The 16,979-nt window shown below is 40.6% G+C and overlaps 1 protein-coding gene across 6 annotated transcripts in view; it reads right to left on the bottom strand.

Moving 5' to 3' along the window:
* Positions 1-9,209: 9,209 nt before the first annotated feature.
* Positions 9,210-16,979, bottom strand: part of LOC134038442 (pre-B-cell leukemia transcription factor 3) — a 45,702-nt gene continuing 37,932 nt past the window's right edge. For 4 of the 6 annotated variants that reach the window (XM_062483798.1, XM_062483800.1, XM_062483799.1 and 1 more), the window contains 2 exons: positions 14,110-14,196; positions 9,210-11,251 (listed from right to left, as the gene is read on the bottom strand). In XM_062483798.1, the coding sequence (XP_062339782.1) occupies positions 14,150-14,196 (47 nt within the window). In that variant the 3' untranslated portion in view covers positions 9,210-11,251; positions 14,110-14,149. Of the gene's footprint in view, positions 11,252-14,109; positions 14,197-15,514; positions 15,628-16,979 lie in introns of all 6 variants that reach the window. The other 2 variants (XM_062483796.1, XM_062483797.1) reach the window with 1 other exon arrangement.

The raw sequence follows: 16,979 nt of genomic DNA, 5'->3' as shown, positions 1-16,979 counted from the left end.
ACCCAATTCAACTCAAAAGTCGAATATAATACCACAATATATTCATATTTGACACATGTTTTTATAAGAGTACATCCAGGTGTTTTCTAAAAGGGCCTTTTGGAGACTCCAAAATGACCCTTTGTAACCAAGGTCAAAAATACCTAAAAAGGTATTATTTTTCATAATTGTTATCTCTAATGAAAGGTGGTACAGGGGTGGTAAAGGGGTGGGGGGGGGGGGGCAGGACGCACAGACCTAGTTGGCTTTAGAGGGCTGTCAACGGGGCATGGAAGCTCCTATTGGGTCAAACAAGGTGTCAATCAAAAGGGGAGGGTTCAACGGACATTTTGATGCCTTCATATCGTAAATACTCCATTGCTAACCGAAGAAAAGAACACTTTTATGTGAACAAGTTGTTTCTTCCGTCGGCTAACTTGCATAATGAAACAAAGGATAATGGCTATTCATGAACGTAAAACATTGTATTTGGACGAATTACTTTACATGGTTAGATACTTTGAACCCTTGGGAATGTACGCAGATCAAGTTTTGATGTGTTGTTTGCATACCTGGACGACACGGAACCTTTGAGGGTAAGTAGAGACGTTTGGCTTTGTAAACAACACCAAAGTGGTGACTGGGCAAAGACATTGACTAAACTTGTTGTTGTGACTCGATCTTGAAATGGTTTACATATCTACAAGCACAAGAATCGTAGCTTTCCAATGATGTATAACATGTGTAGTAGTCTAAAAAATATATTTATTAACATTTAGTGCGTAGTAACAGGGGGAGTAGGGGGCAGTGTTTCGGTCCCGCGGGCGGGCCCGGACGAAAAACAGGATATGGTGATTTTCACAAAAAAAATATCATAAATGGTTTAGACTAAAATTAGAAGGGTAGAGACCACTTTGCAGTCAGCTGATTGACATTTATGTTTTAAATGTCATTAGCTCCCTGATTACTCGTAGTTATAATGTCATGTGTGACTAAAGGTTGTGTTATAGAGTTAAAAAGGTCAATATAGGTTAAAGGCAATCACTGAGCATTGATTCAGTTGTATAATATCATGCATGTGTAAAGATGGTCACTATTTAAATAGCACATTTGTTGTTCACTCCATCCTGTCCATGTTAAGGGATGGAATCAGAATGGGAGGGAAACGGTCGTAAGGATAGATAAGAACACAGTACGAAACACTACGAGGGCTTCAGTGGAAGCATTAGTTGTTGGGCACCGTTTGTTGATTGTGAAAGCTCTTTGATGTACATTTACTTTTCTTGGACCAGCCTTTTGGTTCCATGGACAATTGTTCAACAGCAGAGATATCAATAATAATAATATACTAATAGATATACGTAACGGAATAAAAAATGATAATACTAAGTAATTGGAAGGTACTGCTTCTGTGGATCTGTCTACAAACCCGAAGCCATTTCCTTTATGTTTATGTTGCGAGAGCATTGCATGTCTATGGATATATGCATTCATTCACTCTGAAAGTCCCCTTAAAGTTTTATGAAAAAAAGGTCTGTACATATCAAAGTTGGCACTTTGAAATGTAAAGTAATTCTCCATTCACCTGTGACAGAAAATAAAGGTTAATGTAATGTATTGAAATTCTGAGCCAGAAAAAAGGAGACAGGAGTTCAATCTCTGATTAGGCCTTCAAATGTGGAAGACATTTCGTCAATACACAATTTTCCCCTTTTCGTCGAGAGCTTTGGATGAGTGGACTTTACCGTACGTGCGCCTATGAATAGAAAGTCTCCTATTGATATGTGAGACACACAAAAACATTCATGTTGGCTTCTTTTTTCAGCTTTTCAGATGGTGGAAAAAAGGTAAATGAAAAATTAAAAGCCTATTGCTGGCTATTAGAAAGATTGCATATTGCACCGTTGACATTTTGAAAACGTATAACTGATTCACAGCCTATCACTTTGAGGGATCGACAAAAACCATCAGTTAGCCTGACAATTTTGACACAGGATTTTGAAATATTCCCCACTAATCTCCCTGATTTATGGAGGCATATCCAGGTCCATTGAGAGCAATCTGAGATTTATCACCTCCTTGCAGGAATTATTAATGATGCTCAATTTGTCGAACCTGATGATAGTGCATTCGTGAACATGTGGCAAAGTCAGCGAGTGCTGCTAGAGAACGGTATATGTGTGTGCATGGGTATGTGTGTATGCTGTTATTGATTTACATTTCTACCCTCCTTTCAAGTCTTCAAACTGACTTCAATGTGAGGGCATTGCAACCTTCCAAACCAGGAACCAAAACATTTGGGACATGTTTCAACGTATGTAAGGTTAGCAGAAACATTGTGTGGCTCTCATTGCTTCTACGTTCACTTCTTGTGCCAAAACAAATGACCAAAAAACTGTAGGACAACATGATTGTAGAAAAGTCCCTCATACAGTAACATGTTTCAAATTAATCTTTCCCAAGGTGACAGATGTTACATTCAGTATTATCAGAGGTGTCTTGAGTGCAACTTGCCTGGTCAGACATTACAGCGCTAATAAATGAGATTCAGAGCCAGCACACCACACACACAAACATACTGTATAGACAAACACCCACACACACTCTCTACTTTCCCTATCATGCCAAGCATCTTAACTTCAGTCTACACTAGGTTTGCCCAAGGACACTGGCGGATGTTGTAGTTGACAACTCTCCGGGATCTGACGGGATCACATGGCAAAGTAAAAGTCTCATCTGTTTTCCCCCTGGGTCAGAGCACCCAAAAGCCCCGAGGACGTATTAGGGACCGGGGACATTGCTGCCTCTGCATCAACGTGACCTAAGGCAGACCCGAGGTTTATGACAGGTCACACTCCAATCCACCCATTTCCCCTTCAACTCCCTCTGCTCCCAGGGATGACTCACTGGAGTATTTACGCGATAAGAAAGATCTTCGGCAAACTGTTTACTTCTGGGCCTAGACGGACGTGAACAAGGATGGCACTTTGCCAGTTTGCGGCACTGTCTCTTTGGGACCCAACATTGTTTTGACGCCGCAACAGAGATGTGCTTCCGCCAAGGCCGATGCCATTTTCTGCCAAAGGCAAAGTTGGTGGTTCTGGGGGGAGGAGCATTTCTAAAATGTGGTTTGTAGTTTGTAATTGGAGAAGCTACTTGCCTTGTCTACTTCTTGACTTCTAAAATAAGCTTCTTCAAGATGCCTTGTGGAATTCCTGAGACTATGGTGATCCCAGAAAATTCTACCTCTCACTCTTTGTGAGAGCACACTCTACTTCCCTGCATCCTCCTCTTTTTTTTCATCTTTCCATCCCTTTGTGGAACCCACGTGAGAACAAATGTGTTGACAGTACAACAAACAATAGTCACTGTGGCTAGCACAAAATGTTAAGTATTTTTCACTTATTATTTCGATGAACACTGTAGGTATTTTACAGTACAGGAACGATGTGTGTCAGCCATTTCAATAATCAAATGCAAATTTGTCTGCAACTGGTGTGGCTTCAAGCATCACATACCAAAATATACCTTATCTGAGTCCCTATTTCTTTGAGGGCAACGTTCATTTGAAACCCAGCCTAGTCTTCTTGCCTTTTATTCAAGAGTTTGCTCCACTTTGACCGCCGACAGAAAAATCAATACAAACGCCACCGGCGAATAGCAGTGCTGGGGCAAATTGAGAAGTGACATCTCCAAGATGAGGGGGCTTTGAGAGGGCGAAGGCCTGGCTGATTTCTCTAGAGAGAGACAGAAGGGGAGAGGCAGGGAGTGAGAGAGAGAGAGACAAACCAAGATAGAGAGACAGAAGGAGATAGAGAGAGGAGAATGGAACAGTCAGGAGAAAGAGAGCCTGAAAGACGTGTCAGTATTCTAAGGTTGAGCTTCTGGAGATGGAAGCAGGGAAGATAGGCCTCCACCTCACATCACCCACAGTCCTCTTTTTCTGTCCGTCTTCAGCTTTTGATGATAGGATGAAGGAAGGATGAAAAGCCCAGTGAGGTAATTTGACGACTTCACCGAACAGAACTTGGACAAAGATGAAGTGTGAGGAGAACAAAGACAAGCGGTTTGTAGTGGACGCTGAAACGTTGTCACGCTCGCTCAGGCATTTCACCAGCTCTGACAAGCTGGAGAAAAGAGACGTAAACAAAATGCGTCATATTTTCTGTTTCTGGGGAAATGTAGTTCCAGAGAACATTTAATAAACTAATTTCTTCAGTGATAGAAACCAAATGAAGGCATTCAAATATCAAACAAGTTGTAAATATCCTTTTTTGGGAGTCAGGCTAGGTGTGCACCCTCAAATGGAACCCATCAGAACCCACATACCGTAAAAATAAGAAAGCCATCTGTCCACTATTCCACTGTCCCATGCTTTCATCCCCTTAACAACACTTGCCCCCCCCCCCACACACACACACACCTCTTCCTCTCTTTCTCCAAGTCCAGCTATAACAGACCAATGGAACTGAATGGCTCTTAACTGACTATCCATGACATAAAAACCAGAGGCCCGTGTAGCCCATTGACCCTAATGGTCCCAAGCTCTCAGAGGGAAGCGTTTTTCATGTGATGCCATCGCTGCCCAGCCGTCAATGGGAAAATGTGTTTGGAATCGGCGGAAGGTCTCCCCCGTGGGGATTGCAGTCTGCGTGCCTGATTAGGCCGCCGGCCAGGCCTTGCTGAGCTGTTGGCTCGATTTCCAGGTTTGTCTGATTGCTCGTGACCTCCCTGGGCAAAATGAGGTCTAGAGGCCCCCCAGTCCCCACTCAGGGGCAAGCAGACATACTCCCATTTTATCTCTCAACTTCTAATCTTCTCTATTCCACTCTTGCTTTCTATCTCTCTGTTTAGTTTAATAAGGGTTTTCATGGCCAAAAAGAGTAAATAAAACATTTAATCTGGTCTGATACATTTTATGAATTAGTTGAGTAGTTGGGTTTCAATGATACATTAAGCTATAGCCCTAAATAAATCATCTATGTTTGAGGTAGTTCACAGAGAATATTTAAGTGTCCTAACTATATCAATCTTTACAATTTCCTGGGCAGCATACTTTGGCATCCATATATGACTTACCACACATGCAATTAAGACAACCAAAGTTAAGTATAAGCAGGAGCAATCTATTGAAGGTTATCAAATTACGATAGCAATGCTAACTGGAGCTGCTATTAGCATGACTGATTTGCACAGTCTATTCAAGTGACAATGTCCACATAGGAAAATGGATCCAAATACAGCTCAGGAGGCCTGAGAGGAAGCAGACCAGGAAGCAGACATTGGGTCATGTGTGTCCTCTGGGACAGTCAAAAATTCAATGCTAACACACAGATACACAAATACTAACAGGGGCACATACATGCACACTTGCATTCATACACACACACACGCACACACACACACACATACACACTAAATTTAAAAAGTTGAATCGATATCATACCCAAAACATTTGATAGCCTGCAGGTATATTAGGTATTATAATTAAGTTGTGGTACATTTGTAAACTGATGCACCCTGTGTACAGTATTACCCTAGATTAATGTGTTAATATAAAATAATGTCCCTATCAATGCATACATCACTGCGAGCAATAGGATACATTCTTAACAATCATTAAAAAAAAAAGTTTTTTAAGCATTACATTTGGGGCAGGTAATTTTGGAGGAACAAATATGACCTCAGCGAGGCACAGAAATCCAAAGTATGGTACCCCAATACGAGATGTCTCTGGCCAGGTTTCCCAGATTCGTTAAGAAGCTCTTAACGCTAAGAGCTTCTTAGGAACGTTCTAAGAGCGTTAACGAATCTGGGAAACCTGGCCTCTATCTGTCTGGCTTATGTTGCTGTTTGTGCTGGTCTGAATCACAGGGACTGGGAGTGGGCAGGAGGGGAGGCTGTGCTGGTAAGTAGCTGCTCCTAGCAGGCAGGGGGCTACGCTCCCTGACACACAAGGTCATAGGAACACGGTTGGTGGGACTGAGCCTAATGCTGGATGAAGTGCCAGAGTTTCTGTTAGGCCTTTGAGAGTTTGCAGCACATGCAAGCCCAAGATGGTGTGTGTGTGTGTGTGGTGGAGGGGATGTACTAAACTAGTCTACTAGACTGATCTTAGTCCTATTCTGCGTGGAAAAAATGCGAACTGTGGACGAGTGTGTGTGCTGATATCAAAATACTGGCAAATTATTAGTAGGGAGAGTAGAAAGAAAGGGAGAGAAAGAATGAGAGAGAGAGGGAGAGAGAGGGGAAGGGAGAGAGAGAGAGATAGAGGAGGAAGAGACATTTGACTGATGATTATCTTTGCTCTGACTGTTGCATAGGTCTAGTGTCATCACAATCTATCAGAGGCTGATTCATATTAGAGGCCTTGATAGTGTCAAGTTGTGTTTGTGAGAGTGTATGTTTGTGTGTGAATGTGTGTATGTATTTGCGTGTCTTTATTTACGTGTGTATTCACGTTATTTCTCGTCAAAATGAGTGTGCCAGTGTGGATGTGTTTGTATGTATTGTATAAGTCTGTATGAGTGTGTGTACATGTGTGAGTGTGTGGATTCTTGAGTCTGCATTCTGCACAATAGGGGTTTCTCCCCTTTCACCACCCTTGGAGGTGAAAGTTGGTTATGGAGAGTGAGGTATACACACACAGAGGGAAAACACATGATTGTTACACTGCCAAATTAGACACTAAGTAATTGCTCGCAGATGGCAGAGACAAACGGCAGCTGTTAATATGGAGCAAAACATGAAATATGAAACAACACAACAGTGAGGGAATCTGCAGTAGGGAAGACTTTCCTATCTTCTTCCCAATACATAACTCCTCAATCTGGTTCCTCTTCCAAATGTGTTTGTTTGTGTTATTACTCACTTCGGCTTGCCCTTTCATAGATCATCAAGAAGTAAAAGACCGGAAGACAAAGTTTATGAATTATTCATGTTCATTAATGTTATGTTTACGAGTTTAAAAGTAGATTTTGTACTTGGGTCTACTCCATTTTCACTATGCCACTGAAACTTTGGATACAAGCTGAAAGACACACCTGTTGACGGTGATCGATTTTTTTTAATCTAAATTAATAACCTTGTATACATTTGTAATAAATGTAGTAAAAAAGTGACTTGTATGTATATTTATTTCACCTTCATATGGTATACTGTATGGACTCATTCTGCTTTCCAAAGATATGAACCTCACACATCTTCATGTTTCAAACTCCTAAGGTAATTTTCCATTTGTAAAAAAAAAAACTTCATGATTAGATCTTGTTATAAGACACTATGGATTTAAATTAGAAGTGCATTCATTACAGAAATATTAGAATGAAGCTGTGGTAGATGGCATATATGAAATAATTCCATCACTAAGCCTATAACAATGAGTAGTATTGAAAGCCATTAATCAAACCTGATACAAAATAACGCATGTTCTGTATTTTGTGTTCAACTTCTTAATCAAGGAACCGGTCCGTTTTATCTCCTTTTAATTGGTTACTGCTCAGATGTTTCGATTACTGGTAAAAAAAAATCTTTAATGATGCATGTGGAACACTTTTAATTTTGTGAAAAAGATATTGCGTTAATGAACCTTGAACATGACTAATTAGCCTGTTTTCACACCGGTTTTCCATTCACTATGCCTCATTTCCATTGTCTTTATTGTAGAAAATGTTGTTTATTTTAATAATGCTACACTTTTTGTTTTTCATTTGCTATTTACAGATGGTCTAGTTAAAATTTGAATTAGAAAAAGGGCTTAGGTGGTGGTGGCTGTGTATGGTCTCACACAATGAGCAGAGTCCCAATGAAATGTATAACAAGCACAAATTCTCTGCTCCTCCCTTCCCCCCAACCCCCACTCTCCTTTCAAACCATTGAATCCTGCCAAAAACAACAATAGCTACAGGAGAGGTAGCTACATGATGAAGTTCCCTTCATATTCCTGGCTAGCTTCCTAGCATAGCTGAACGGCATGAGTTTTTATTGTAAAGCTGGCAGTTGGTGAGGACATTGCATTGTGTGATCAGAGCTAGGTAGTTTATTGTTGTGTCCTGGCCGTGGTGCCATCCTTTGCTTTGTAATATACCATAGACCTGCTGTTTATTGGGTTCTGTGGTTCCACTAATTGTTCCACTATTTTAATAACCCATATATTAGTGAAAGTGAGGGGAAAGAGAAACTGAAGAACAAATGGAGAATGGGGTCTCTGAATGTTTTGAGTGCCATGAGTGCCAGCAAAATTCCCTGCTCACAACACAGCATGGTGCAATGAATATATTGATCAACCCCATCAGATTGCATGTGTATTTCTCTGGCAATTAATCTCAAGGATGTTTCCTTTTGGCAGCAAGATTTTATGTTGCTGTTGCTTGTTTACAGCTGGGGGAAAAGTATTGTGTTTCAATCAAGTGAATATCTTTGACTGTGCTATCAAAGCAGAAAGGTTTCAATCCACCCTCTCCATAGATCACCTTTCAACCCTCCCCACACCCACTCATTTAGTTTATTGTGTTTCTGGAGAAAAACATTTATAAATTGTCTCAAATTACATATGACTCGCTCTTTCTTGGTGCTGTATGGGTGCCACCACTCAACTCTGATTATTCAAAGATCTCAATGAGGACCATAATAGCTTTCAACTATTGCCAGCAGGCTCCAACCACAATTAGTGCTATTAATTTAATCTTGTCACCTGCCACCCACAGTCAGTGTGCTGCTGGCTTTGTTCCAAGGTTCCTCTGGGTTAGTTAGCAACCAAACATTTTTACAGTACTTGTATACCCATGATACTGGAACTGCCTGAGCACTGTTTGGTAGTAACTGTCAATAGGGGACTACGACATGATGTCAGGAGTTTTTCCATAAATATGCTGACAATGACTGAACGGCTCTGAGCAGGTCACTTGAAGGTTTGTGACAGAACATTAGCCTGCCAGTTTGCATCTGTCTCATGGCTGTCTTCTCGGGTCGTTCTATCCAATCAAAACAGAACATTTGTTTGAGGTGGAATTATATATTTTGCATTTGCTGAGCACACCTTGGGATGTGGGCTTAGAGACTAAACCTAGTAGAGGATTTCCTAGGTAATCCACAGTCCAATCTACATATTGGTAATGCAAGTACAGGGTGTCACAGACAGATGAAGATAAGAGATCATCCTTTCCTTTGTATCTTGGGGAGACAAGACAAGTCTATATGCTTCCGTCCAGAAAAAGGCAACTTACTCAAAGCATTAAAGCAAAAGTTTATTTTTGTGTTTAAACTACACATAAACTACCACAGAGGACTCTTTTTGTTAAAAAAAATCCTCCACTTAGTGTGGTTAGAAATTAACACAAAACATATTTATTACATTAGGACCACAGCCACAAATATTCTTCTTATGACTATCAGTTTTCAAAATGTCATACAATACAAAAAATTAGAAGTGAAAAAAGAAAAATGTAGTTGTACTGTACCCTGTCAAACAAGGTCTGAAATATACAGGTCTGGAGACTGAAACCTTTAGATTTGTAATTCATATTAACAGGAAGTAAGTGGCAGGCTGGGAAATTGGTAACATTCAAAATGTTCTTCGGTATTTACAACAGTTTTACTGTTAAGTTGCGATATCATGGTCCGTTAGGTCATAACTGCCACTACTCCAGAGACCAACAGACAAAAGTATTTAAAAGCTAGTTCTGGATTTCAGAAACCTTTTGACCAAGATGAGCTACTCAAAAGTAGAGTGGTAAAATAATATAGCGTTTATGTTATGGGAAGCTTCTTCTTTCCACAACGGGACATACTTTTGGACCTTAGATCGTTCTGTTACCTGATATGTTGTTTCGAAGGCAGGTGCCGCAGTGTCCATTCAGTAGAAAAATTAACCCTTGCCCCCGCCAATTACTACTGCCATACTTTAGTTAGGCTATACTGTTTTGTAAAGTTACAATAATTTTCAACAATATCAGAATACACAAGAGATTACGTGAATGAACACAAGAGCTAATTACAAGAAATCTTCAAACTAAATTTGAAAAAGTAAGACTTGAAGTTATGGTAGTGATAAAGTTAAAGAGGTAGTATGCAAGTATTCTACGTGACAAATGTGATGTAGTCAATGTCTAAGGGGTTTGAAGTAGGTCATTCAATTCTTTTAGTTTGATCAGCCATTGGGCAAAATAGTATTTAAAATACTTTCATTTTGCAAAGATGATTCTTACCATCAGCAAACTGGAACCAATGAAATCATCTCAGAAGTGCTCCACAATAAAGCCCAAACCACTTCCTGGATCTAATTTATTACCTGGCCTATTTCAACATACAAACAAATCCTGGATGTGAAATAACTTTCACTGGATCTTCTCAATCGTATTACCATGATGAGGGCTATCTTAAAATACAGTAGCCTTTCACTTCATTGTAGAAATGTGAATGATTCATGACAGCATTTGATGTTCCGTAACCCCCATCCAACATGATTGATTATATCCATCCAAACATTGAAGAGAGCAGTGTTGGCAAGAGACTTCTGACTTAGAAGATTAAAAGTAGTATATGTTAAGAGCATGAAAGCTGCCATCAAACTGTCTAATGCCATTCAGTGAAAGCTGTCAGATCCTGCAACTGTTTATCAGTATTGCTGCAAGTCCACTAGAGGAGAGTTAAGTCCATCCAAAAAGGGTTGAGGCATTCTGTGACCCCAATCAGCACAGAGTTGGATATTTCACACCTATCCCAATAGATGTACAATACACGTAAATCTTAATCCATTGGGTCAGAAAAGTCTTCAGTCTTTGCTGGGAAGTGAAGAAATGATGTTGAATGAGCAGGTCTGGAGGGCTGAGAAAAGTCTTGCTTTTCAGAGTCTACTTGGGATCAATATTAGCTTCTCTCATATGTCCCTTTCATAAGCCAATTCCCTGTTCTAAAAACCCAACATTTAGTTAGTTTATCCAGTCTTGTACTGTATATGTATATTCATACTCACAAAAAAGCTGTATCCAATCATGGTATTCTTGGTGGTGGAGAATATTTGAGGACCAAGAAACCAAAAATCCAAAATGGCCAACACGGAGAAGAAAAGGGGAGGAGTTATACCGAATAGAGGTGCCAGTTGGTTTGTTTTGCCTTCTGGTTCAGTTCCATTGGTCTAAAGCTTGGAATTGTGATGCGGTCTTGTGTAGCGTTGGTGAGGTCAGTTTGAGGTATCAGAGTGTACACTTCCCGGCCCTTCTGTTGGGGATATCACTGATGAAGGAGTAGGCGCATCATGCCAACCTCCATTACCCTAGAGACATAGACAAAGAAAAGTCTAATTGAAATTTTGAATCAAGGTTACATTACAGTCAACTAAAATGAAATGTTATTTGTAAATTCCTTTTTTACAGGCAATATCATAGAGGGCTTTGTGAGGCCCATAGAACAGCACCTACATTAAACCAACTTAAAACCCCCAAGGAAGAGAAGGAAAAATGGAAGAAACCTTGGGTGGAGCAATTCAGTGAGGTCTCCCCTCCTACATAGTAGCATGTAGTAAAACTGCCCACTGCCTCGGTTTTTGTTTGTCAATTACACGTGAAAACAAAGCTCTTTGTGCCTTTACGACAGTCCGTTTCAATATGATGCATGTTTAGTATTGCCAGGCAACCTTTCTGTTCTCCCTTGGCAGTTAAAGCGCGTAGCACGCCTGGGATAACAAACGAACACAGAAGGGAGATCCGATATCTCATTCCCATTGAGTCTCTTCTTTCTATCTCTCTCTTTCTTGCTAGAGGGGTTGAACCCCATTACATTTAAAGTGACATGAGCAGCCCAAGTCTCTCTTCTTCTCTTCCTCTCTCACTGACAAATTTGCCCTGCATCCTGGTCGTGGAAGGCGAGTGGCAAAATCAATGTCTGATCAGATTTTTGTAGAGGCTTGTCGCTGCATATTCTAGTGTCAGTCAGGAAGACAGGACAGAGGCCGCGGGAAACCACTTCACGGAGAGAACAGTGAGCGGAAGTGATGGAGGGAGGGTTTTCCTCTGTAGCGAGGCTGAAAGGGTCTTGTTTTGGACTACATTTAGGTCGTCACCACTTGAGAAACAAACTGAATGCAGAAACATAAACATTTTTACAATAGGTTAAAAAAAATTGTCCTAACTGATTTTTACTATTACATTTGACTTGTGTATAACAAGAATACAATTTTTTTTTTTTTTGTACTATACTTGGACAGCTATGTACAGCTCATGGCTAATCTGTACAAACATTTTAGCTTGTTTAATTATAGTTCAATTACTTTCATCAAATATCATGTAGTGGCAAACTGCAGTCAGCTTTTGTGAAGTCTTCACTGGTAGGTTTCCAACAGTAATGCAATAACTATGTTATTAGGTTTAATTAGGTGTTTGTGTGCATTCTGTCAGAGTGCGTGTGTCATTTGACATAATATTCACTTCTGTTCCTCTCAGTTCCATGCCGATGGACTGATCCATGACCTAAATACAGTGGGCAGTGGTGAGGGCAAAAGGGGGACAAAGTGCAAAACGTTGTATTTTGAAGCTGCTGGAAGTTGGCACATTGCTTCTAATGCCTAAGGCAAGAGAGGGTGCTCTGCAAAACCAAAATGACACCTTGCTGAATGAGCGCTCCTAATGAAAAACCTTTTTCTGTCATGTCTAGCTGTTTATAAGTGTCACTTTTCACCGCGGTGGATGGTAATACCAATTCAAGCTGAATGGAGAGATGCTCTTATTGAGTGGCGAAATCAGGACTTGTCATATTACCAATTTTTTTACATAATGGAATTGTATGGAATTGGAAATTAATAGTTATCCTTTTATGTCAATTCTTTTATACTTTTTGAATTGAAAATAATGCTAGATTTTACATGCTATTTAGTCTTAAAGTATCCATGTAAACACGAACCAGAAAACAAATAACAACAATAAATCCTTGTGTTAGAGAATACTCTAGTCTCCATTTTATCCTGAGGGATTAGAGTAATGGACAACAAACTCTACAGACTCCTTTTCTTTTCCTGCTGAACAGAACTAAATTCATTGACTGAAATTCGAATATTTTTCCACGTTGGTATTGAGGGAGAACCGTCAGAACGCCCTTACCCCAACCCCACCCCACCCTCTCTCTATCTCCCTCACTCTCTTTTCCTCGTCGCAGCTCATACTCAGCCAATAAATTAATCTTCACCACGGTAGCTTCGGATTGTCTGCAGTATTATAAAGAAGCGTCTTATCAGACCTCATCAGCAAAGACGATAGTCACATCTGTACATGGCTGCGAGGCAATTCCAGTTTCATATTTCATTACTGTGATAAGAAGATGGACTGCAAATGCGCTCTCAGAAGCATTTCAAAGTAGTTAAATGAAAACATAGATATGCCACACACCCAAAAAAAAAAAAGAAACTCCCTCCCTAGCCACCTCCACCCCTTTTCCTTTCATATGGCTTTCGCTACGGGGGTATTATGAAATGCATTTCATAAATAGAATGAAGCGTGCACACTTTTTCTTATTTAAATGGCTACGGAGGATTCATATGGGTCGGGACGGGTGTATGTGTGTGTATGTGTGTGTAGTGCGTGGATGTGCATTAATATGAAGACATACATTTATCTAGGCCTTTTTTTAGAGTCTGCCATCACGCGGCATGTCCTTAATCTCGGCTGTCGTATATTTGTTCGGCGGTTTGATCACACTGCCGTCTTGCTGAAAGGGGTTCAGAAGCCCTGGCGAACAGAGATTACCCCAAGACTTATTTTACAGTCTTACCTCCACCCCCACCCCTCAAATAACTGCATTATGTGATTCTGTCTGTGTACTGGGTGTGTGCATGCTTGCAGGTGTGTGCATGTGTGCTTCCCGATGTGTGTGTGTGTGTGTGTGTGTGTATGTGTGTTTGCGTATGTGTATGAGTAGAACTATGCTGGGAGAAAAGCATGCAACTGTGGAAACATCATTTGAATCCGACAACTGTGTAACCAGGTCAAATGGTTATAGAGAGAAATGAAAATGGTTTTTCAAACTCATCATTGCCATCATTGGCACTGTAATCATTGTCATCATCATCGTTTTCGGAGTCATTATCACGACGATTGGGGGCCAAGTCATTCATCGTCATGGTTACCACGAGGGCGTGCTTACGTTTAGTCCGTGTGGGCTGTACAGGGGATGTCGAAGACCATCACTGTATCCTACTGTCTGACTGATAGCATGGCGTATGGTATCCCCCTGTGGAGAGAGACAGACAGAGAGAGAGAGAGAGAGAGAGAGAGAGAGAGAGAGAGAGAGAGATAGAGAGAACAGGAGTGGGTGCAAGGAAAATGAGGGAGCGGGAAGAGAGGATGTGAAAATGGGAGGTACAGAAACAGAAGTAGAATCAAGGAGGTAGGGGACAACAGAGAGGAAGGAAAGAGAAAGACAGAGAGGAAGGAGGAGAAAGAGAAACTGTGTCAATGTCACGCCATATTCCACTCCATCATTTTCATCATTTTGAACTCCATCATATTGAGCGAGACAAAAGACAATAACAATCGCCATAACAAAAAGACACAGTGGGACAACATGTACAAAGGGAATATGACCTTGTCGTGTCTGTGGAGAGAGACCCGATAATGGATGTTTTGTTAAATGAAATGAGCAAAGCACATGGTGTTCTGGCCCCTGTAGTTAGAAAACATGGTACTATCAAGAAAAGCTATCCTTCTGTTGATATATTGACAATGTATATAAGTAGGTAAGGAACATTGAATAACTGACACAAATAAAGAAATCAAAATACACATTTAAGATCTAATGACAAACTGACTTGTAACACTTTCCACCACACAGAACTAATAGAGGACAATAGAAGAACTGAAGGAGTAAGATACTAGCACTAACATATTAGCATGTTAGTAATGCTTAAAACAGTTGTTCAATTTTGACACCAAGAAGACCACAACAAACAAAGGAAAGCAAAACATACAGAGCTAAGTAAGGAGATTCCACTAGTGCTACCAAAGTACCACTATAGTCGAATTAATGCAGAGCTGTGTAAAGTAAAATGATGACACAGACGATGGCATCAAAAAAGTGAAACGAGACAACTGAGACAACACAGAGGTGTAAACTGACACACGAATACCGGATACGAATGTCAACTCTTAAAAAAAGGGATGGAGGTCAGTTACATAAAGCTTTGACCCAAGTGGGAATCCCATCCCAAGAGCTCAAGTCAGAGCCAAATGTGATAAATACGAAGATGACCTGTTATCTACAGTATGACTACACTAAAATTCAGTAAGGTCACACAGATGACATGCTATACTGTGTATTAAACAGTTACAATGGGGGGGGGGGGGGGGGCTGTAGAATGTGTACGTTATTAATAAGTAATTAATTGCTATTTATAACATACACATTCTACACGATACAGTTCTAAGATTCTTACAAAGGTTAGACACCATTTTTATCACCCTCAGACCTGAGTTAGAATCATACAGTCTAAAGCCTTTACTGTGACCTTTGCCCCCTAACCTAACTTCCTGGCCTGGCTGTTGGCTCCTACCTGTGACTGCAAATTGGCTCCGACTTGAGCCCCCTGGTAAGAGGCCCCATTCAGACTCTGCATGCTCATGAACATGTCCCCAGAGTTTGGGAGGCTAAAAGAGGCAGAGGAACCTGGAGAGGAAGAGATGGAAGCAGCTGAATAGAGTGTCATGCTGAGAGGAAAACACACACACACACACACACATGCAAGTATGAACAGTGTCTTAGGACCCCTTAGTAAAAAGTTTGAAGACTTTGCTTCATGTCCTTACCTTACCAATAGAATTGAAAAACAAATATAGGCCTATTTTGTAATATATACATATATTGGGGGTGTAACGGTACTGCAAATTCACGGTGCAGACATCACAGTTCGGTGCATGCAGTCAGATGAAGAAGTCAGGTGGCTGAGCGGTGAGGGAATCGGGCTAGTAATCCGAAGGTTGCCAGTTCGATTCCCGGTCATGCCAACTGACGTTGTGTCCTTGGGCAAGGCACTTCACCCTACTTGCCTCGGGGGAATGTCCCTGTACTTACTGTAAGTCGCTCTGGATAAGAGCGTCTGCTAAATGACTAAATGTAAATGTGAAGAATACATCTTCACAGACGTTTCTACCGGATGGAAACGGATTATGAGGTTGATCAGATGAAATGAGACAATGCACAATTTTCCCTCATCTGTCCGTACTTTAGTGCTGGGTTTGAGAAATGCTCGCAGCAAGCTAGCTGGATATAAAGCTAAAACATATGGTCCCCCATTAAATATTTGAAGCTTGTTAGCTATCTATTTTCTCACTGTAGGCTACAAACAGCTTTTAAACAGCCTGGTCCTGAAACATAGCGCTGTTGTATCGGACCACCTGGACAGCGACGTTTGTCGTTCGTTGTCAAGAGATTGAATGTAAGCTTGTTGATTCATTAACACGTATATCAAATTCACTGCATCTCTACTGAAACTAAAGTGCTCACTTTATATTGTCTTTCTGCTCGTTAGCTAGCCAGCATTTCATCCACAATGAAATACCATTGAAACAAGTTGATTCAACTACTGTGTCAGCGTTATCATTTAACAATGCTCAATTTGGCCATTATCTGCTCTGGAATAGTGATACGTAAATTAGCTAAGTGAAAGTAGGCTATGTAAAACAAAATGCAAAACAGGGGCACTCAACTTTGGCAATATCTCCATATCTCCAATAAGTCCCAAATGGAAAAAGTTAGCTGTTTTCAATGTCGTTTAGACAATAATTTTGTGAAAAGATTGATATAAAATGAGAGATTGACTGTGGAATTGAAGTAATATGAAAGGAAACCTAGCATTTGGGATTTTATGCCTTTTCCTGTTGTACTGAACTCGAACCATGACCCCAAAATCACGGTACTTACCGAACTGTGACATGTGTACCGTTACACCCCTAATATATGTTGATGAATAAAAAATACATTTCAGACACAGGGGTGAATACTCTCTGCCATCCATCCAT

This window comes from Osmerus eperlanus, chromosome 18 (genome assembly GCF_963692335.1).
Source record: "Osmerus eperlanus chromosome 18, fOsmEpe2.1, whole genome shotgun sequence".
Taxonomy (NCBI): domain Eukaryota; kingdom Metazoa; phylum Chordata; class Actinopteri; order Osmeriformes; family Osmeridae; genus Osmerus; species Osmerus eperlanus.
The sequence above is the reverse complement of the archived record's forward strand: the minus strand, read 5'-3'. Positions and strand labels throughout refer to the sequence as shown.